The sequence below is a fragment of the Podarcis melisellensis genome, assembly GCF_964234715.1.
Source record: "Podarcis melisellensis genome assembly, chromosome: Z".
Lineage (NCBI taxonomy): Eukaryota > Metazoa > Chordata > Lepidosauria > Squamata > Lacertidae > Podarcis > Podarcis melisellensis.
This window is the reverse complement of record NC_138547.1, coordinates 19,136,071-19,159,222: the sequence shown is the minus strand read 5'-3', so window position 1 is coordinate 19,159,222 and position 23,152 is coordinate 19,136,071. Positions and strand designations below refer to the sequence as shown.

At 45.9% G+C, this 23,152-nt stretch overlaps 2 protein-coding genes across 6 annotated transcripts in view; one reads left to right on the top strand and one right to left on the bottom strand.

Moving 5' to 3' along the window:
* Window positions 1–22,439, top strand: part of EDA (ectodysplasin A) — a 50,134-nt gene extending 27,695 nt beyond the window's left edge. For 2 of the 5 annotated variants that reach the window (XM_081897912.1, XM_081897911.1), the window contains exons 2-8: window positions 1,483–1,588; window positions 14,565–14,591; window positions 17,212–17,373; window positions 17,995–18,029; window positions 18,842–18,893; window positions 19,600–19,730; window positions 22,050–22,439. In XM_081897912.1, the coding sequence (XP_081754038.1) occupies window positions 1,483–1,588; window positions 14,565–14,591; window positions 17,212–17,373; window positions 17,995–18,029; window positions 18,842–18,893; window positions 19,600–19,730; window positions 22,050–22,301 (765 nt within the window). In that variant the 3' untranslated portion in view covers window positions 22,302–22,439. The remainder of the gene's footprint in view (window positions 1–1,482; window positions 1,589–14,564; window positions 14,592–17,211; window positions 17,374–17,994; window positions 18,030–18,841; window positions 18,894–19,599; window positions 19,731–22,049) is intronic. The other 3 variants (XM_081897915.1, XM_081897913.1, XM_081897914.1) reach the window with 3 other exon arrangements.
* Window positions 1–23,152, bottom strand: part of LOC309362246 (transforming growth factor beta activator LRRC32-like) — a 36,782-nt gene that overhangs the window by 4,650 nt on the left and 8,980 nt on the right. The window lies entirely within an intron of this gene.

Genomic DNA, 23,152 nt, shown 5'->3' with positions numbered 1-23,152 from the left:
TGTAGGATGAGAAGTAAAATCTGGGGTGTAGTGACCTCCCTTAGGGGATCCCACATTCCTCGGCATTGAGGTATCCTCGCCTTTTTGAAACTTTATACCGGCCTCAGCACCTGGGTAATGAGTTTACAGCCTCCAATGCACTAAATTGTAATCTGTGCTGTTGCAAAGAACGTGTCTGCCAAAGAATCCAGAGTGCTCTGATATATATATATATATGATTATGAGATACTCGTCAGATTTGCAGGTGTCATCAAATTCATGGAGGAGAGGGGTATCAAGGGCTAGTAGCCACAATGGCTATGCTCTGCCTCTACAGTCTGAGACAGCAATGCTTCTCAGTGCCAGGTACTGGAAAATGCACAAGGGGAGAGGGTTCTTGTGCTCAAGTCCTGCTTGCTGGCTTCCCATAGGCATCTGGTTGGCCCCTGTGAGACCAGGGACTAGACTACATGGGGCAACTTTGGCCTGATTCAGCAGGGTCATGTTCTTATAAGAACATAAGCAACATCCAGAGGCCCATAGGTTCCCCACATTGTCAGACAGTGCAGAATACCTCCAGGCCTATCTTTGGATGGACAGATCCGTCTTTTGTACAGTGGTGCCTCGCTAGACGAAATTAATCCGTTCCGCGATTCTCTTCGTCTAGCGGTTTTTTCGTCTTGCGAAGCAAGCCCATTGACAGCTTAGCGGATTAGTGCTAGAGCTGTCAAGCGGCTTCCAGCGATCAGCTGTTAAGCGGCTTATCGGCTTAGGAAAAGGGCAAAAAAAGCAAAAAAAAAAAACCGCCTGGGACGCAAGATTTTTTCGTCTTGTGACGCAACCCCATAGGGAAATTCGTTTTGTGAAGTGCCTCCAAAACGGAAAGCCCTTTCGTCTAGCGGGTTTTTCGTCTTGCGAGGTGTTCGTCTTGCGGGGCACCATTGTATTTTGATTAGCAAACCGGTTAAAGATGTATTAATTTCAATATGGGTAAATATCAGGTTCTCCACTTAGGCAGGGATAACCAGACACACACATATAGGACTGAGGACGCCTGGCTTGACAATATAAAAAGGATCTGGGGGGGGGGGGTCTTAGGAAACACCAAGCTTAATGTGAGCCAACGGTGTGATGCAGCAGCAAAAAAGGCTATTATGCAATTCTAGACTGAATCAGCAGAAGTTGAGTGTCCAGATAAAGGGAAGTGGTAGTACTGTTCTATTTAGCCTTGGACAGCGTCTGCCCGGCACCCCAGTTTATGGTGGAAATGCTTTTGTGCTTGAATCCTGCTTATGGATTTTCCATTGGAGCATCAGAACTACCCCTGTGAGGACAGGATACAGGACCTGTTGGCCTATTGGCCTCATCCAGCATGGCTCGTCTTACATTCATATAAAGATGGCCATAGGCAGTGTTTACTGTGTGGCATTGTCCCTTTTGCCAGCTCCTTTTTTATGTGTGTTTCAGCCCCAAAGGTGGAACTTATGACCCCTTGTCTTCCAGGTGGCATTGCTGAAGTTCTTCTCGCCTGAAGAAAGGCCTTTTTTCGGGGAAGGAAGTCGCCGTGTCCGGAGGAATAAGCGGAGCAAGAACAGCGAAGGATCAGAGGGTGAGAGACAATCTTTACCTTTTCTGTTTTGATGTTGCATTTCAACACACTTCATATCCAGCAGTCAGGCATCGCAGGGGGTTGGGTTCCCTTACAACTCTATGATTCTTCTGAGCCACTATACGAAGAAAAAGGAGCCGCCTCGGCTCTTCTCTCTTTCCCTAAACAGGGAGATGTCCTAAGATCATGTGCTCCATCCCACCTGCCTTTGACCCAGGCATCTGAGGCCAGGCACCTCTCTGAAAGCTGCTCCTCAGGGAAGGAATGCAAGAGCCCTTAGGGCACAGCCTCTGTTGCCTTTCAGAATTAACAGCATTCATCTTTTTGTGGGCTTCAGCTTAAGCTCTTAAGAGTGCATCAGAACACATAAAAGAAAATCCTTCTTTACACAGTACATCGTTAAACTATGGAACTCACTCCCACAGGAAGCTATGATGGCCACTAATCTAGATGGCTTTCAGGTGGCGGTCTCTTCTTTGTTGGAGGTTCTGGCAAGAAACTCAAGACAGCTCTGTGAGATCCTCCCAGAGTCCACCAAGCAAGGTGGAGAGCTTCTAAGCTCTTTCCACACCTGGAAAACCCTGCGCAAAAAGAGCTCCTAAGCTTTCTGCACACTTAATTTGTGCTATTTCAACTGGCTGTCCATCAAACACGTAAAGTTGAAATCATGCAAACTAAAAGGCGCTCAAGTTGCAAGCAACCTGCAGCTCATAGTTCATAGGCGGGGTGAAGCATGCTTAACGGGATCCTTCTTTTCGGCTTGCGTTAAAGGCTGCACCACAACTATCTATCGCGCACGGTTCTGCCTTCCCCTGCAGGCGTTGAGGTGGGAATCCAAACAGAGCTCTGTCTGTTACGCAGCTGACAGATATTGCCACAGTTCTAACATATGCAGACTCATGTGTTTCAACAAAATACCCAGAGGGCTCTTGGCTAGAATTAAGAGTTTATTTTTATATACCACAGCACTCTTTTTTTTAAAAAAAAAAAAACCTCAATGCCACACTATTAAAATTCAACAATCTAAGCTGCAGTTCAACAGCTGTGTTTCTGTTCCATTTTCTAATACTTAATTCAGAACACTTAAGAACATAAGAATAGTCTGCTGGATCAGGCCAGTGGCTCATCTAGTCCAGCAACCTGTTCTCACAGTAGCCAGCCAGATTCCCGTTGCAGGAAACCAGCAAGCGGAAGAGCCTTGTGGATCAGGCCAATGCCCCTCATAGCTAGTAGCACTCTCCTCCATGAATTTGTCTAATCCTCTTTTCAAGCCATCCAATTTAGTGCCATCACTTCCTCCTGCAGGAGGATGTTCCATAGTTTAACTAAAGAAGTCCTTCATTTTATCTGTCCTGAATCTCCAAACATTCAAGCTCTAGTGTTACGAGAGAGAGGGAAGCTGGACGGATATGGGAAGATCCTTCCCTGCAGATATATTCTAAGAACGGAAAGCAATCTGCATCAAAAAGGTCAGTTTTAGCCTCTTCCCCAGACCACCCTATATCTGTGTCTGGTCAAGCCTTCTGATGAAGCGATGTCCCAGACATTATCAGAACGTACTTCACATCGTAAAGCACCATGAAATTTCCAATAAAGGGCAATAAATAACCTGGTGTCCACTAGTAACTAGACTGGATTTCTATTTGTGATGGAGGGGTTGGCATCATTCTCTAAAGAGAGAAGAGCCAAAAAAGGGCAGAATTAGTGCTGTTACAGGCACCACATAGCCCATCCCACATTTGTTTAGTCTGCCAGCGCCTAGACTTTGGAACTCCCTGCCTATTGACAGCAGGCAGGTACATTCACTGTATTGTTTTTGGTGCCTGCTAAAAACATTCTTGTTTAGACAAGCCTGTCCAGATGTTTATGAAGTTGAGGTGTATTATAATCTTGTTTTTAGCAGGGAAAGAGAAATGCTATTGGGTGACAGAGAAGGCGGAAATGTTCTGCCCCCCTACTTTGCCTTTGTCTTCACCCAAACAAAAGCAGTGCCCAACCAGTTGATACCAGTGTAAATGATGTAAGGAGAAACAACAGTGACCTTACTGTGAGTGTCTGCTATAGAGGGAGTGGAAGGGCCATTGACCTGATCCATCAGGCTCTACTTAGGTTTTCATGTTCTTTGTCCAGAGGCTATCCCAGAGTATTTCATAGGTGCGGTTTTGAAATTTGTTAAAACCAGTGCTGTTTCAAAAGGCTAAGCCCAGCATCTTGATTCAAAAAGGGGCGCCCAGCCATCTCCAGACTTAGATGTTAATCTGTGCCAAAGGATTGCGCCAAGCAGAGCAGCAATTCTCTGCAAGATACCGTGGAAGAATGAACACGTAATTAAAGAAGAAAATATGTGACATTAATTCGACATTGCAGAGAAAACAGATTTATAGGAAGGGAAGATTTTTCTTCATGTCTCAGACTTTTTAAAAAAGACTTCTGGCTACTTCTAGCATAGTTGAACACTGGCTGGGATGACTAATCCTTCTGTCAGCAGGTTTTTTGCTTCATATTTTGTTTGTGGCTCACAGGTGAAGAGAGAGCTGGAGAAATAAACCTCTATCCTTGCAAGCTGCAACCTGCTGCAAAAGGGCAGGAGATTTTCAGGGTTTGCAGTCGTGCTGAGAGTCAGTAGAGCAATGACTGGTGCTGGAACTGAGGTTCAGGAATGGTTCCCTGGAACAATCCTAGTAGGGTTGGCAGCATGGCCAGAGGACAGTATCATAATGCTATTATACAAATCTATGGTGTGGCTGCATTTGGAATATACCGTCATCCATACTGGTCACTGAACCTCAAAAGGGATACTGTAGAGTTGGAAAAGAAAAGGGCAGACAAAAGAAAGGACTTCTATTTGATAAATAGTTGTTAAGCTGTGGAACTTGATCCCATAGGAGGCTGTGATGGTCACCAACTTGGATGGCTTTAAAAGAGGATCAGACAAATTCATGGAGGAGGAGAGAGCTATTGATGGCTACTAACCACTATAACTATGCTCTGCCTTAAAGGCCAGAGGCAGCAATGCTTCTGAATACCAGTTGCTGGAAATCACAGGAGCGGTTAGGACTGTTGTGCTCAATTGTGCTTCCTGTCTTCCCACAGGCACCTGACTGGCTACTGTGAGAATACAATGCTATATTAGATAGACCATTAACCTGATCCAGCAGATTCTTCTTATGTTCTTATAGGAGTTCCCATTCAGCAATGTCCAGAGGCCCAGAGTTTCCCCACACTGACCTCAGACACTTCAATCTTTTGTGTTTTGATTAGCAAACTGGTTTCAATATAGGTAAATATCAGGTTCTCCACTTGGGTAGAAATAACTAGATGCACACATATAGGACGGGAGACACCTGGCTTGACAACACCTGAAGGCCCTGATCCACTAGGCGCTGAGGTGGATTGCACCCTGTGCCTTGCAGTGCTGGGCCCAGCACTGGCGGCAGCAACAAGCAGCTCTAGCTCTCCCATTGCCACCCTACCACTGCACTTACCTGACCTGGGGGTTCTGGATCATGAGCTCTACCTCTCAAAACAGGTGCCTCAGAAATCACCCTCTCCTGCTGGAAACAAACCAGGACTGCTCCAAGAAAATGCACATGGTAAAAAGGAGTGCTAGGCCCTGGTGGGCTGTCCCCTTACCCACTTGTGATTGGCCAAGCGGATAGCCAGTCAGTCGGGATTTTAAAAAAATGATTCCCACCCCCCACTTCTCACTTCCCTCTGTGGTGCCTTAGCCTCATGCTGTGGCCTTCCATTTGTGCAATTTTCACCTGTCTCTCTCCCCCACCCCCTGGGAATATCCTGGGTTCCTCCAGGGGGCCATATGGCCCTTGGTTGGGAAACACTGGGCTAGACGACCCTAGAATTCCTTCCAACTCAACAATTCTATGAATCTATGGTCCTCATTCACATCACTCCTTATTCACTGCAGGGTTTTGTGCACTCATGTTATTTCCTGAGCAAATCCAAAAAGTGCTTAATCTGCAGAATATGAAAACGTAAGAACATGAGCTGGACCAGGCCAATAGCCTATGTAGTCCAGCATCCTGTCCTCACAGTGGCCAACCAAATGCCCCAAAAGGAAACTTGAAAGCAGGATCCAAGCACAACAACAACTCTCTTCTCTTGTTTCCAGCAACTGCAATTCAGAAGCATTGCATGCAATGGGTTTTCATCTTCTAAGAACACTGACATATATTTCCTGGTCTGTCTTCCTCTGTGCCACTCCTTTGTGATCCTCAAGACCGTCAAGTTTCTTCTTATTTTACTGGTGGATGAATGAAGATCAGCTTCGTGCTCAGCCTTCTGATTTTGCAGCTCCTTTTTCCGTTATGAGCCTGATCTTGATGTCTTAACTCCTCAGCCCTGAGCTCAAGCGGTTGCAATTGCACAATTGCCTTACTCCTGCCAAGACACTTTTGCTGACAAGTTTGGGCTGAATTGGACAAGTATTTGAGTAATTTTGTAATTAGTTGCATGTCTGAGGTTTTCCTAACCTTTTTTATTTTTTAAGTTGACATTTCTTCATGTTTTGAGAGCTGACGAGGTTCTCTCAGTCTATATGCATTAAAAGATGAGGCTGACTCTTTCCAACAAATCTCAGCTGCTTGTCCAGAATTCTGGCTTCGTACAGGCTTATTTTTTAAAATTTGTTTCCTAAAAACTTTATACCTCTTAATTGTAAAACAACCTCATGGTAGTTTACAAAAAAAAAAAAAATCCAGGAAAGGAGTTACAAGACTTTAAAACATACAAAAGTTAAAATATTAAAACAGATCAAAACTCACATCAACTTTCGAAGCATCTGGGCAGGCTTAATGAAACAAGAATGTTTTTTGTAGGCACCAAAAAGGGAACAGCGAAGGCACCTACTTGATATCAGTAGGTAGGGATTGCCAAAGCGTAAGTTCAGCAACACTAAATGATTTGAGTTCTTGCAAATTTGGAACAGGAATTTTGTGGCACCTGTAACAGTGCTTCTTCCGCTAATTGAAGTGGTTGTGTGGGTATTTATAGGGTAAGGCAAAATCTCACAGGTAAACTGGTCCCAGGCTGGAAAGCACCTCCTGTTAGGTGCCACAGCTTGGCTTTTTCCTGAAACTGTTTGGGCAAATCTTGGGAGAGAGTTTATCCTCTAAAATTCATTGTCATTATTGTTATTCATAGAATTGTAGAGTTGGAAGGGACCCCAGGGGTCATGTAGTCCAGCTGCATACAATGCAGGGATAGCAGCAAAAGAATCCCTGTTAACACTGAGCTAGATGAACCCCGAATAAAGAGTGGGCTGAATTCTACATAAAGCAACTTCCCATCTTCCTTGCGGCTCTTCCCACTGAATTCTATAGCCCCTCCTTATTGTGAGTGGCACAGTAAGACAAAATATGCTCAGAGTTGGACCCTGAGTTTGCTTCTTTAGTTCATTTATGTGCCCCCACCCTGCCCCATATATATAGTTACATGCTTCCTTGACCTCCAAACCGTGAGAGGCTCCAGGGGTTCCAGCAATTTCCCAGGTTGAGTTTCGTTGGGGCGAAGGTCAGCAGAGACAGTGGTGTCTTTAAGATATGTGGTTTTATCTGCACATATAGACAACCTGACCATAGATTGAAAGGGCTTACACTTCCTCCTCCAGTGAACATGACCCCACACCCAACACCAGTGTTGCAGCTGCCACAGTTTCCCAAGTGATAGGAGACTCTGGGCCGGAGTTCCCAGGCTTACCCAGGCTTGGTTTATTTGTAAGGATGGTCAGTGGAGACTTCAGGACACTGTATATGTTTTTATTTACACATATATCCAAGGTGATCATAGGATGGCAGGGCCAAAAGCCTACAAATGTATTATTCTCTCCATCTTGCATTATCAGCTGTTTCCCCCCCCCCTCCTCTCCGCCCTGGGAATGTTTCCAAGAGAGACGAGGCCTTCATGAGCTGGAGGCTACAGCTAATTCTCTGAAGTATGAGAAGAGGTTTGACTTATGTCTTCTGTGCCACAGGTTCTCTTATTACACAACACACACCCAAAAAACGTATCTGTGGGACACACATTATCAGCTGTCTCGTTCTGCTGCTCCTGAATTAGAATTGTAGAGAGCTGGAAGGGACTCCAGGGGTCATCTACACCCTACATTGGAGGTTTTTGAGCAGCGGTTGGATGGCCATCTGTAGGAGATTCTTTATTTCTGATTCTTGCATGGGGGGCCTAGATTACCCTTGGGGTACCTCCACACCTTACAGTTCTATGATCCTATGACTTCCTGGAACCAGAAGAGAGTCTCTCCTCAGTTTTTTTGTCTGTTAGGGAGTTGAGGAGAGAGAGCTGGTCTTACTCCACTCTAAAAAGAATGTGATCATAATGCTTGGCCACCTTCCTAAGGAAACCCAGGCAAATGATTTTAACATTGCAATGAATTTGTTCCCAGCTAAGAAGGGTGCCAATTTTTGCAATAAAGTCATAGAATGAAGGGGAAAGGGGGAGAATCTGAGTTTAATTAGGAACTTAAATTCTTCTTCTTTTTAATTGCTCTGATTATATAACGAACTTGGTTCTTTGTGAGGGTGTGGCCCATTGAAGAACATAAGAGTCTGGCTACTGGATGAGGCCAGTGGCCCATCTAGTCCAGCATCCTGTTCTCATAGTGACTGACCAGATGCTCTCATGGGAAAACCTCAGGCAGGATTTGAACACAAAAGCAGCCTTCTCCCTTCCTGGGGATTCCAGCAACTGGTATTCATACTCATTGGCATTGTAGCTAATATTCATTCGTAGCCCTCTGCTCCTCCAAGAATATGTGCACGCCCCGTTTAAAGCCATCCCAAGTAGATGACCATCACTGACTCCTAGGGGAATGAGTTCCACAGTTTAACGCTGCACTGTGTGAAGGACTTACTTTTCTCTGTCCTGAATCTGCCTCTCCTTCCATTTGTTCCCCTTTTATGTTAAGGGCTTTAAAATAATATCCCAGAACATTAATGTAGCCCGTGAAATATGATTTCAATATTTGGGATGCTATGAAATGGGCTTCCAGTGGGGTGAAATTGGCTTCCAGTGGGGTAGTGGACAGGTGTAACAAGGGCTTTGGAAAGTGTTCAGTTTCGTCAAAGTCTGGCAGGATCTTTCTGCTCTCTCTCTCTCTCTCTATCTATCTATCTCTCTCATCATGGTCACCTAGAACCTATTCACCTCTTCAAAATCCCCCCTCAAAGGCTCACTCTGTAATTCTTAGTTTCTAGTTCTACCAAGCATTGTGGGGAGTTGGACTGGGTGACCCTTGCGGTCCCCCAATTCTATGATTCTGTGTAGGATTGGTGCAGCACATGTTTTTAAGGCTCCCTTTGCATTGATCTTGAAACACTTCATCAAGGAACTGGTGGGATGCTCACATGTGGTCAGCAGCACCTTTTGAAATGGGCTAAGTCAGTTGCTCCTCTGTTACAGGTTGAAGCACCCCTGTCTGAGAGGAGATTTAAGTGGGATTCCTCCATTTCATGGGGTTGGACTGGATGGCCCTCTGGCATCTCTTCTAACCCTACAATTCTGTGATTCTTTAGCCATGGTTCCTACATTGCAGAGGGTTGGACGAGATGACTTGTGTTCCACAATTCTGTGGATTTCCACAAACTCTCGCGGGCATCTGAGGTTGTCACAGGCATGCTCCCTGCATCTTCTGGGGTTTAAAAAATGTGTTTGTGGGAAGAATCTCCTGCCCCGTCCAAGAGTTTCCCTCAACCGCACTTGGCACAGATGCACATCTTGTAATAGACGTCCCCCCCATATGGTTCTCATTCCCCCTCAGCTTGCCTTTGAAGCGAATTGGCTCCGTCCGTTTCAGATGCATTTGCCTCACAGTTATTTCTACTTTCCTTCTGTTTATAATTCTTGCGGTGTGATGTGATCTATGCACATAAACACACACATATATAATTTCATAACACTGACAGGCTGAATGGACAGGTTTGCAGCACTCTGTTTCCATGTCGGGTTATTGGGTTGGGGAAACCCCTGCCGCCTTCAAGTTCATAAGAACATCTAAAGAACATCCTACAGGATCAGGCCCAAAGGGGACCTGTCCGGACCAATTCATGGTGATGGGCATCCAATGAAGTTGAATGTTGGAGGAGTCAGCGGTGGCCACCAACTTCAATGGCTTTAAAAGAGGACTGGACAAATTCATGTAGGAGGAGAGGACTATTGGTGGCCATTAGCCAAGACAGCTGTGCTCTGTCTCCAGTGCTTCTGAATCACATTTGCTGGAAATTGCAGGAGGGGAAGAGTTGTTCTTGTGCTTGAATCCTGTTTGCAGGTTTCCTGTAACGGGCATCTGGTTGGCCACTGTGAGAACAGGATTCTGGACTAGACAGGTGCCCATTTGGCTGGACATTGACTGTGAAAGCAGAAACTTTTATGCCAGGGGCAGTCTAGCTCAGTGCCAGGACTGGTTCAGCTGCATGTCAGCACAGAGACTCAAGAGACAAGTGGTAAAGTTGATTCTTCATTCAAGGAAACAGAATACAAACAGAAACATACAGCGAGACTGGCCCAAGTAAAGCAGTTGCAGAACTGACAATCTGGTCCTCCCTCTTTCCTCTTAAGTCTCCTCCATGTCCAGCTGTTTTCTCTGCAGTCTTAAATTCCACCAGGGAGCGCCCCCTCCCGCCCCAGCAACCTCATTGTTCTGCTATATGTAAAGGTCCTTAGCTACAAGGGCAGTGTTTGAAATTCGCCAGGTACATTTTGCACCTGGCTATCAGCTACTTGAGACCAAGTGAAGATGCCTGGGTGCTTGGATGGCACCTGACCGTCTCCACCATCTGGAGATGCATGCCTGGGGATCCTTGGATCTTGACTGTTTTCACATACTAGCAACACATCCTGTAGAGGTATATCCATTATATTTTATCTGCGCAATCAGAATGAATCTCAGGAACCAAAAAGTCGTACTGAAAAATACGACTTTTGAGCCATCTGGCCCTAGAATGGCAACTAGGCATTCTGTTTTGGCGACCGTAACGCTGGTTAAAGGAGCCATTTAATGCCTAGCTTATATATCTGAGTTTCTAGCACTGAACAAGTGCGGTGGGGAGTTGAATACAATAGAACCAGCAGGCTCATATGAATCTGTTGCAACCTCAGCTCCCACCTCCCCTTTAGCTGTCTGTCATAAAACTGTAGTGTTTTCTTCCTCTTCTTCCTCTCTCTCACTCAAGCCTGTTGCTTGTTCAACACCCAACCATTCTGCCCCGACTTGATCCTCTGACCTGTCTTCCATGTCCCCCCACCCCTTCCCTGGCTCTGAGCCCTCTTCTTCCCTAAGGGATTCTCCAGCTGGAGCCTCCCACCATTCCTTATGGTCCTGCCAGTTACTGATAACTCAGTGTACCAGATGGTGGGGCACACAACTGGAGAGTGCATTTGTGCTCAAGTTCTGATTGTGGGATTACCATTTGGGGCATCTTATCGGCCAGTGTGAGAACAAGACAAGCCCCCTTTTGCTTGATCCAGCAGTTCTTCTTCTTAGGTTCTTATGCAATCAGGTGGCATAATTGGAGGCTGATACAAATTGCTGAAATGTTACCTGGAGGTGCCTGGAGAAGGGAAGACAGAGAGGAGATATATTATCCACATTCAAATATCTGAAGGGCTATCACAGAAAAGATGGAACAAGCTTGTTTTCTACTTTTCTGGAGGGTAGGACTTAAACCAATGAATTCAAATGGCAAGAACTAAACATTAGGAAGAACCTCCTGATAGTAAGAACTGTTTATCAGTGGAATGGACTGCCTCAGAAGGTTTGTGGGCAATCCTTCCTCAGAGGTTTTAAACAGGTCAGATGGCTGTCTGTCAGGGATTCTTCAGTGTGATTCCTGTATTGCAGGTGATTAGACGAGAGGGCCCTATCAAACCCTGCAATTCTGTGATTCCTGTATTGCATGGGATTGGCCTAGATGACCCTTGGGGTCTCTTCAAACAATGCAATTCCATGTTTCTATTAGATCTTGCCCAATGGATCTTCCCAGTGGCTTTTCTTTATGCATGGCCATCCAGACCTACCAGTGTCAGCTTGTTCATGTGAATGAGGGGTCCACCAGAAGAGAAACTCCTTTCTAAGTGGGACACATCTCCTTGTTGACTTGAGGACCTGCATTGGGAATTCACTACCCATGATATTGGTGTTTGGGTGGGTGAGCAGGGTATCTTAAAGAACTCTTGCACCCAAATTTGACTGCTTTTGTTCTTGCGGACTCAGTCCTACCATCAATTTCCTATGAGGCTGAGCATCCTTGGCCATGCCACAGCAAAGCATGTGAGAGGAAATAGCCTGTGGATCATTGAAGAGGGGTGCCCTTCCTTCACTAGAAGTTAGGAAAACAAAGCTTGTGGGCCGAAAAAGGGGGTTGTGTTTTTTGTGGTTTTTTGTTTTTGTCCCCCAGAATCTCCGTCTGAAGGGTTTTTGCTGAGTGCTAGACCAAAAAATGCAGTGAAAGATAAAGGACTGATAGCTGTGTCTTAGTGTAGCCTTTGAAATATGAGGAAGTGCCTAAATGCAGAATATTGTACAGCTGGCTGAATTGCATACACACATAGATTCATTTGTATGCCATCTTTCCACAGAGGAATATGTCTGCCACCAACTCAGCTGCAGGAGTTGCCTGAAGGAAGCTAAAAAGGCAACACCCAACTGTCTTAGGGACTCCACACTGGATTTGTGTAGGGTTTACTCCTTAGCATTTTATTCCTCCAAAGATGTCCTGCAAGACAGCGAAGGTTTAGGATTGGAGTTTTCCCTCTCCTAGATGGGCTACATTCCCAGGTTGATGAGCCCTATCTGGCCCTCGCTGCGCTTTATGGCACATGCAGAAACTGCCTTCTTGACCTTGGACTGATTATTGGTCTCATCCGCTCAATCCTCCAGAGCCTATCTTCGCACACAGGGGAAATCCCTAACTTATTGAGGGTTTGAGACCCATTGGCTACCCTCACCTGGTTTAGCTAGACAGTTTGAGCTGTTTTCCAGTGTGTGGCCATTGTCCTATGCTGACAGCTTCTAGGAGCCATAGGTGAGAGCTGAGTGCAGGGTGGGGCCCCAAGGTGGACAAACTACTGTACCCCAGAAGGAGCATGAAGTGTCCTCCACCAATGGTATTACCCCTCCCTAACACACCATACATAAATACAACATAGCAAAAGTAGTCTTAAACAATAAATAGAACATTTGAAAATACACAACAAACTATACAATGTCCACATGAATCACAACAGGATCTAAGATAAAGATACAGAAGGAGAGAGAGAGAGAGAGAGAGAGAGAGAGAGAGAGAGAACAAACAAACAAACAAACAAACCAGCAACAAGCCCCCCTGCTGCCACCCAAAACAGAACCCTCTAAACAACACTCCAGCCCAAGATTTTGTTCAGCAGCCTCAGCTTTTGTAGCTGGAATGAGTCAAAGCTCCACCCTCCCTGGCCAGGTGGGAAAGGCCTGCAAAAACGGGAGTGGGTCTCCCAGGACTCATAGCCAATATGGTCTTGGGGAACTGCCAGTTCTGTGGAATCATATGATTGTAAAGGGACACCAAGGGTCATCTACTCTGACCCTTTGTAATGCAGGAATCACAACTAAAAAAAGCCCTGGCAGATAGCCATCCAACCTCTGCTGAAAACCTTCAAGGAAGGAGAGTCCACCACCTTCCGAGGGAGAACATGCCACTGTCAAAACAGTTCTTGCCACCAGAAAGTCCTTCCTAACATTTAGCAGGAATCTGCTTTCATAAAATCATAGAGTCAGAATGAACCCCAGTGGTCATCTAGTCCAATCTAAACAAGAACCAACATGCCAGGTTTTCACCCAGCGACTTACAATAGGAAGAGCTTCTCCCCTGGCGCCGGGTGTCTGGAAAATTGGAAAACTATCCTTCTCGTTTTGTGAAGGAGGTCAGAGGGGCTCCTTTAATGCCAGGTAATTAAAGCCACCTTTCCCTGGAAGGCGATGTCAAGCCGTTTCACAAGACGCTTCACTAAAAGCTTCATTTACTAGAATGACTTTTGCCAAAGGGGAAACCAGAGCCGGCTCTTAACTGATGGGGGGCGGGGAGAGATGGGGACGGTGCCCCCTTTCTCTTTCACACAACAGAAGGCATCAGTCACCCTCAGAGGTCTTTATTTGGCTTGAAAACCAGGAACCTTCCAGAGTGTGATCCTTAATAGATGATACACAAAGTATGTCCACAAGATAGATAGATGTCTGCATGCATGCACCAAAATCTCATCATTCATTCCTACTTGGGCTGGAGAAGAGACTGAGAGGTGACGTGACAGCCATCTTCAAATACCTGAAGGGCTGTCACAGGGACAATGTTACAGTAGTTGAAAATTAAGAGATGAAAAGCAAAACTATAAAACTGAGTCCAGTTGCACATGGGTGAAAATAAGAAAGTACAAGCAAAGAATATCAGTGTTGCCTGATTATTCCAGATTTGCCAGGCTGAGAAGACTTATCTTCAAAACTATTCTTCCACTGGGTGCATAATAAAGTAATGCCAAATCCTATAAAAAGCACCTGGAGGTTCTCTAGCCCTTGTCAAAATCTCAAGTTATGTGTCATTTCCTCAATTCTAGCTCTGTTCCAGAGTGAGTGGTACCAAGTACCTAGTATAAGATTTGGGGCTGTCTTCCATTGAGATCCAATGAGCTGCTAAGATGATTTATAAGACCAGCTCTTTCGACAGTACATCTACACTGATATCATCAAAAGGACTTGGTCACATTAATAGCATTCTAGGATTCATTGGCGGTTTTTAAGGCCTTCTGTCAGGGACTCTTCAGCTGTGATTCTCTCATTGTAGGGATTGGACTTGATGACTTTGGGGATCTCTTCCAACTCCAGCATTCTGTCTCCCCATGGTTCCTTTAGGTGGGCATTGATGTCAGTATATGCAATACATAATTTCATGTGACTAAAATATCTCTTCTTGTTCTTTTGCAGGTGCAAGCCCACCAAAAAAGAAAAAAGGTAAGCAGAAATTCAGACATCTTCTGTCCTGTGCCAATGCTTTGGGTCAGTCACTGCCTCTCAGGCTAACCTACCTTACAGGGTTGTTGTAGGAATTAAATGAGGACTAGGAGCTGGGAGACCAGGCTTTGAATCCCCAACTCAGCTTTGAAGCTCCATGGGCGACCTTGGGCTGGTTGTTGCCTCTCAGCCTGGCCTACCTCACGGTCTTGTGGGGATTAAATGGGAAGGGGGAGACAAGCCACTGTGTTGCAGTTATAGAGTGTTGGACAAGGACCTAGGAGAGACCACTGTTTAAATCCTCTCACTCAGTCATGAAGCTCACAGGGTGACGCTGGGGGCCAGTCACTGCCTCTCATTCTAACCCACCTCACAGGGTTGTTGTGGGGAATTAAATAAGGAAGGGGAGAGAACTCCCTGAGCTCACTGGAGGAAAAGAAAGCCTATGATTGATCCAGCAGGAAGAAATAGCTGCTAAAATCCTAGAATTGGAGGCTTGAAAGGAACTCCCAAGGGTCACGTAGTGCCCCCCCCTACAATGCATGAACCAGAGCTGTTGATTCCTGGTGGTTGTGCTTAGCTCCTTTGCAGACTGAAACCCCTCTGCCTTGACCTTAACCCTAACCACAGCTGCCTCTGAGCTTTATGCTCCATGCTCGCCTTACCCCAGGAGAACTGGAGAGAAATAAGCAGGGCAAAACCAGGGCCCCTCTCCCTTGAGGTCAAACCCAGAGGCATACAAAGGTCTTGGCCAGGCCACTGCTTCCACATTCTCTGCCCCTCTCCCTCTCCCTCAAGAGGGAGGCTAGTGAGCAGAACATCCTGACAGACTAGCATGGCTTGAGGTAAAAATGTCTTCACAGGCAAAGTTGTATCTCCTGGTGGAGCCAGATTGGCCCTCAGACTGGATTTTTCCATGCCAAATGAAGAATTGTAGGAAGCACAAATGTTGAAAGCTTTCAAACTCATGCTAGGTCCAACCAAGAGCTCTCTTGCTATTTCCGCCTCTTTTCAAAGGTTTTTGGGTTGTTGTTTTTACAAAGGCCTCCATAGAATTGTAGGAAGCACAAATGTTGAAACCTTTCAAACTCATGCTAGGCCCAATCAAGAGCTCTATTGCTATTACCGCTTCTCTTCAAAGGTTTTTAGTTTTTTTTTACAAAGGCCTCCTTGGTATTATTGTGGAGAAGCTGGTAAACTGTAGGCTGGACAAAGTACGGTAACTGTTAGGTGCATTTGTAGCTGGCTGGCTGACGGAACCCAAAGAAGGTTTATTAATGATTCCCTGTCATCCTGGGGGGAAAGGGCAAGTGGGGTACCGCAGGATTCTGTCCTGGGCCAGTTGTTGTTATTCAACATCTTTATAAATAACTTCGATGAAGGTATTGAGGGGATGCTCACCCAATTTGCAGATGACACCAAACTGGAAGAGCTAGCCAATGCCACAGTAGACCTTAACAGATGGGAAAACTGGGCCCAAACCAACAAAATGAATTTCAATAGGGACAAATGTCAGGTTGTGCACTTAGGCAGGAATAACCAGCTGCTCAAATATAAGATAAGGGACATCTGGTTTGCCAGTTGTATATGTGAAAAGGATCTAGGGGTCTTTGTGGACCACAAGCTTAACATAAGTCAACAGTGTGATGCAGCAGCAAAAAACCCCCTAATGTTATTCTCGGCTGCATCAACATAAGTATAGTGTCCAGATCGAGGACCCAAAGCAATGGATTCCAGTTACAGGAAATGAGATTATGACTATAAATATCAGGAAGAACTTCCTGAAAGTAAGAGCTGTTCAGCAGTAGAATAAACTCCCACGAGAGGTAGTGGACTCTCCTTCATTGGAGGTTTTGAAGCAGAGGTTGGATGGCCATCTGTCCTATATGATCTAGATGAAACTCCTGCATTGCAAGGGGTTGGACTAGATGACCCTCAGGGTCCTTCCAACTCTATGATTCTAAGATTCTAAGCTTTTAAGAGCTGTGTCGAAAAATTTAGAGGGGGCTGATCGTACACCTTAGTGCACTAAACTGATGGATATTGCCCTGCTGGAAAAACTAACTAATAAGCTGAGAGTCCTCAGAGGCTAAAGAAAACAGATGATTTTGTACCTGTTTTGTCAGTCTTCATCTTATTTGTAAGCCAGGAGGAACGTAGCAAAAGACCCTGCTTGGCCCACAAATGAATATGGCTGAAACAGTGGCTCAGGGCATTGAATACTTGAATTCCTTTTCCGTGGCATGATAGGGCCCATGTTTTGTAACGGTGCCTTGTTTAACCATTATGTCCAAGCTGTAAATAGTTCCAATCGCTACATTCCACGCATTCATGTACTTGTGGTTTATTTATTTTGGTTTTATTTTATGTCTATTTTTATTCGGCAGTGCTCTATAATTGTATATGGACTATGTATATTGTCATTAGATGCTACTTGATTACATAGTATTTTGCAGAATCTCATATAACCTTTTAAAAAAAAAGAAAACAAAGAAAAAAACTTATGTTGGCCAGAGTCTGTGGCAGGGGAGAGTAGTGGCCAATCAGTTCCATTTTGTGTGTTGGAAGAAAAGTGGGTGCCCTATTCAGAGGCGAAAATTAACACGCACTGTTTCCACAGGCAAAAAACATGGCCCCCCAGGACCGCCTGGCCCACATGGACCTCCTGGCCCCCCCGGAATCCCAGGGATCCCTGGGATTCCTGGCACCGCCGTGATGGGACCTCCTGGCCCTCCAGGACCTCCTGGCCCCCAAGGCCCCCCTGGCCTGCAAGGCCCCACTGGTAAGTGCTGCTTCAGCAAAGGGCGATCATAAGAGCAAAACAGGCCTGTGTAGCCAGGGCAGGATTAACTCCATCTTTCCATCCATCAGCTGATACCACAAATGGGGGGAGATGGCCTCACAGGCAAAACTGGAGCTTCTGGTGGGTCGATATTGAACATTTGGGCAAAGGGGAAATGCCAGTCATGGTGGTTCAAATGCTGAACTACCTGGCTGTAATATGATATGATATGATATGATATGATAATATAATGGTAAAGGAAACCCCTGACCATTAGGTCCAGTCATGGCTGACGCTGGGGTTGCGGTGCTCACCTCGCTTTATTGGCCGAGGGAGCCAGCGTACAGCCTCTGGGTCATGTGGCCAGCATGACTAAGCCGCTTCTGGTGAACCAGAGCAGCGCACGGAAACACCGTTTACCTTCCCACTGGAGCGGTACCTATTTATCTACTTGCACGTTGACATGCTTTCGAACTGCTAGGTTGGCAGGAGCAGGGACCGAGCAATGGGAGCTCACCCCGTTGCGGGGATTCAAACCGCCAACCTTCTGATTGACAAGTCCTAGGACCTGTGGTTTAATCCACAGCACCACCCGATATTAATACACATTCTGTTTTGCAGGTGCCATGGATAAAGCAGGACCTAGAGATGTCCAGGTGAGATATCTATCCTGAGGGAAGAATGACAATGAATCCTCATCTAGAAAAACTCTCCCTTCTTAACATGGAAAGCTAGCCTTTATTGAACAACAACAAAAAAGCCCTTCTTAGTTAAGCACAGGAGGCAATGATGGCTACCAACCTGGATAACTGTAAAAGAGGATCAGACAAATTAGCGGAGGAGGAGAGAGTTATTGATGGACACTAGCCATGATGGCTGTGTTCTCTCTCCACAGTTGGAGGCAGCAGTACTTCTGAATGCTAGTTGTTGAAAACCACAGGAGGGGAGGGGGCTTTTATGCTTGAATTCTGTTTGCTGATTTCCCTTTAGGGCATCTTGTCAGCCACTATGAGAACAGGATGCTGGACTAAGTGGGCTGGGAGCCTGATCCAGCTAGGCCCTTCCGGTGCTCTTATGGAACTTCCAAGTCCAGCGGCAGTCTATCTCAATTCCTAGGCTCTTCAGGGTATTTGGCTGCTGCAAGAACAGCATACTAGACTAGGTAGGGCCCCACTGATCTGAAACAGCTGCCTCTCCTGAAGGTTACAAGCACACAGACTCTTCCTGTAACTAAAAATTGTTGAAGAGCAACTATGGTGGTACTCTTTGCCTATCTGAATCCCAAAGAACCTTTTCCTTGGTCACCCAGAACCTCTAATATAATCCTAGAGTTGCTGAGATGGAAGGGACCCAAAGAGTCGTCTAGTTCTCAAATGCAGGAATCACAAGCAACACAGGAATCTTTGGCACAGCAGCTTTATGTGTGCCTAGCAAAAGTAATTTCAAGGGGTCCTCTTTTAATTTGCAGCCGGCTGTTGTTCACCTTCAAGGGCAGGGATCAGCGATTCAAGTCAAGAATGGTAAGAATCCTGAGGAACTGGACTTTGGAAACTGCACCCCTTCTTCCTTCTTTGGTTCCATATCTTCTAACAAGGTGGGTGTGGGGAGAAAAGGCCCATCCCACGTGGCCATAGCATCCTAGTATTGTAGAGTTGGAAGGGATCCCAGGGGTCATCTAGTTTCACCCCCTGCAAGGCAGGCCTCACAGCTGAAAAAATCCCTTAAAAACATCATGTGAATGATGGAATCATAGAGTTGGAAGGAACCATCAAGGGTCATCCAGTCCAACCCACTGCAAACGTAGGTATCCCAGCTAGAGAATCTCCAGACAGGTCATTAACCACCTTCTGCTTAAAAGCCTCCAATGAATCAGAATTGTAGAGTTGGAAGGGACCCACAGGGTCATCTAGTCCAACTCTCTGCAAGTTCAGGAGTCACAGCTCAAGAAAACCCGACAGATGGCCACCCAACCTATTTAAAAACCTCCAACGAAGCATAGAATTGTGATGTTGGAAGGAGCCCCAAGGGTCTTCCAGTCCAACCCCCTGCAATGCATCTAAAGTATTCCTAACAGGTGGCCCCCCCGACCCCGGTTAAAAGCCTCTTCCTTCCAAGCCCCCATCCGCTTGCCTGCCAAGCGGCTGTTGCCTGTGTTCACGTTGCTCTGGTATTTTGTCTCTCCTCATCCCAACGGGTACTGAGTGACTGCCATTTTCTCATACTGAGATCTTTCAGGGGGAGTCCTCAACGACTGGTCCCGCCTCGCCCTGAACCCCCGTGTCTTCAAGCTGCATGCCCGTAGCGGGGAGCTGGAGGTGCTGGTGGACGGCACCTACTTCGTCTATAGTCAGGTAGAAGTGAGTACGGTCTGAGTATGGTACCTCTGAAATGCAAACCGCCTGGGTCGTCCGGGGCGGGGGCGGCTTTGGAGCAAGCAGAATGTGTCTTTATTACTTACTTTTTAAATCTATTTCTATTCTACCTTTCCTCCAGGGGTCTCAAGGTGGCATGCATATATTTCCCCATTTTATCCTCACAACAACCCTGCAAAGGCAGGTTGGGCTGAGAGTGACTGGCACCCAACGTTGTACCCAGTGAACTTAATAGGCAAGTGGGGGATATGAACCCTTGTCTCTCCTGGGTCCTAGTGCACTTTACCCATGCAGTCGAAGGTGCTCACTCAGTGGTGACCTTGCGGGGCCAGTCTCAGCCTCACCTACCTCTCAGGGTTGTTGTGGGGGATTTAATGAAGAATACACTGTGTATGCCACTTTGATCTCCTTGGAGAAAAAGATAGGATATAAATTTGATAGATAAAGAAATGTTAACATCCTTTTTTAAAAAAATTAAAATAATACTTTGTTGGCTTGTTAACAAAAAAAGGTGCAAACATAACAAAAAGAATTAAAACAAGAATGGAACATTTTTGTTTTCTTAAAACAAGAATGGAACATTTTAAAGCATCACAGCCTGGAAGGACAGAAGTATCCAACACAGCTCTGAAGGGATAGTAAAGTATCACTCATGCAAAGATCCAATTTACAAGTAATAAAGCTTTCTAAAACATAAAAAGTATTCTCCATCTCTGAGTTCCATCACTAGCAAGAATAAAGACTCTGTGTAGTCTTGGATGAGCCAGACATTTGCATAGACACTATGCAGTACCTTAGCTGTTGTTTCCTCTTTACAGGGGGTGAATTAGAGGACCCTGGGGAGTACAGTTCTTTTAATGGTCATTCAAGCTCTGCCCTTTAGATGCTTTTAGATTATGAGATACTTTTCAAAAAGGTTTTTGGCCAATTAACCAAATCCTTTTCCTCCCAGTCTGGGACATTTGCTTCCATGCTGCTATCCCGCTGGAAAAGGCCTTCTGTTCCTATTCCCAAAATAGGGTGGCAGAGAGAGAACACCGTGACAGAAGGAGGTGCTTTGTTTTCAATCCAGTTGCTTCCGTACAAAGACAGGTCTCAAAGCATTGTAGGGTTGGAAGGAACCCCCAGAGGACATCTAGTCCAACCCCCTGAAGTGCAGGAATCACCAATGGCAATCCAACCTTTGTTTAAAAAGCCTCCCATGAGGGAGAGTCCAGCACCTTCCAAGGTCATTTATTCCACTCTCGAACAGCTCTTACCTTCAGAAAGTTCTTCATAAGGTTTTGTTATTTGACTCCATTGGTTTGGGTCTTCTCCTCTGGAGCAGCAGGAAAACAGCTGGCTCCACCTTCCAGGGGACAGCACATCGGATGTTGGAAGACTGCTATCAGGCATTACTCTCCAACATCTGCTAGGTTCTGCCTGTCATGTTCTTGCATCCTTCCTAGAGTTTTAAAACAGTTGCTTCCCTTCTGCGTTTTTTTTTAATGGCAGGCTTTCTAAACGTTTTCGTGCTTTATCACAACGATGCAAGACTCCCAGCCATTCTTGTTCCTCTTGCCACGATGTAGGGCAATACAAAGGAAATGATCAAGAGGGTGGGGCAACTCCCTTGTGAGGAAAAGTTGCAGTGTTTGCGGCTTATTAGTTTGGAGAAACAGTGAGTAAGAGGCAACCATTATAGGAGTTTATAAATGATGCCTGGCATGGAGAAAGTGCAGGGAGAAAATCTTTTCTCCCTCTCTCGTAACACTGGAAACTCATGGACATCCAATGAATCTGAATGTTGGAAGGTTTAGAACAGGTTTTTAAAAGTACCTTTTTGGCAGTTTATAGTTAAACTGTGACATTCACACCCCACAGGAGGCAGTTGATGGCCACCAACTTGGCTTTAAAAGAGGATTAGGCAGATTAATGGAAGCATGGAGGACTTTTGATGCCTACAACCCATAACTGCTGGGCTATGCTGTTGCAGTGCTTCTGAGCACCAGTTGCTGGAAACCACAGAAGGGGCAGTATTGCTCTTGTGTTCTTGTCCTGCTTCCCACAAGGAACTGTTCAGCCTCTTTGAAAACTGGATGTTAGGCTAGATGAGCCATGGGTCTGATTCAGCAGGCTAATCTTAATGTTCTTATGAAATACTCTAGGGCTCTTCATTTATTTGAACAAGAAATGTGCTGATTGAAGGTCACTTGGGCATTTCAGTTACCCTTAGAAACAGAGGTAGAGTTGGAAGGCACACCAGGGGTCATATAGCCTGGCCCCCTTGCCTTCTTAAAATAATGCCCTTTCCCCCCTGTCTAGGTATATTACATCAACTTCACGGACTTTGCCAGCTACGAGGTGGTGGTGGACGAGAGGCCCTTCCTGCAGTGCACACGGAGCCTCGAGACGGGCAAGACCAACTTCAACACCTGCTACACAGCTGGGGTTTGCCTCCTGAAAGCCCGGCAGAAAATCGCCGTGAAGATGGTCCACGCAGACATCTCCATCAACATGAGCAAGCACACCACCTTCTTTGGGGCCATACGGCTGGGAGATGCTCCAGCGTCCTAGAGGGGACTTGGACAGGGAGAACGGACAAGGGATATTTATTCATTGGTGCGGCAGCAGGAAGGAAGGGCATAAAAAGGGGGTCCCCTCTGGGTTTTGCATTAGGGAAAAGGAGGTCCCCTAGCATACACTAGGGAAAACTGAGGCTGGGGTGGGATCATATCACTCGGTTCTCTTTGACAAGCAAACGTTGGATCTTAAAATGAGACTCCTGGATATAGAGCCATGTGATCCATGGCCCGTCTGTGCCAATTGTCGTGGAATATTCAGGTGACCTGTGCCCAGTAACTTGTCCCTAAGTCAGTTCACTGCCCTCTAAGTCCATTCACTGCCCCCCTGAGTTCAGTTTAAGAGGGAATGCAGACCTTTGCAGGCAAAGCAGGCAGACTTGTGTCAGCATCACCAACCCTAAGCTGGGGGAACAAACAGAGAAGCCAGTACTTCAATAGGAGGTTGCTGAACACCTTTTTCATGTTCAGATGTAGTCAGATATTGAACAGACTGCAATTGGTAAGGATCCCAGAAAAAAAATGGTGTTCGAGGACATTGCACATGGATTTGATGCTTACCTTTTACCCAATTTGTGGGGAAATATTTTTAATCTAACTCTGGTACTCAAAAGTTGTCACCTACTCAGAAGGACCTCCACCATCCCAGCAAGTGACATTAAGAAACACTGCTGCCTCCAGATGTGGAGGTGGAACATAACCACAGTTGTTAGTAGCCGTTGATAGCCCCCTCCTGCTCTACAAATTTGTCCAGTCCTCTTGTAAATGCCATCCAAGTTGTTGGCCATCACTGGCTCCTGTGGGAGGGAATTCCATAGATTAACGAAAAATTGTTCCTCCCCTGCA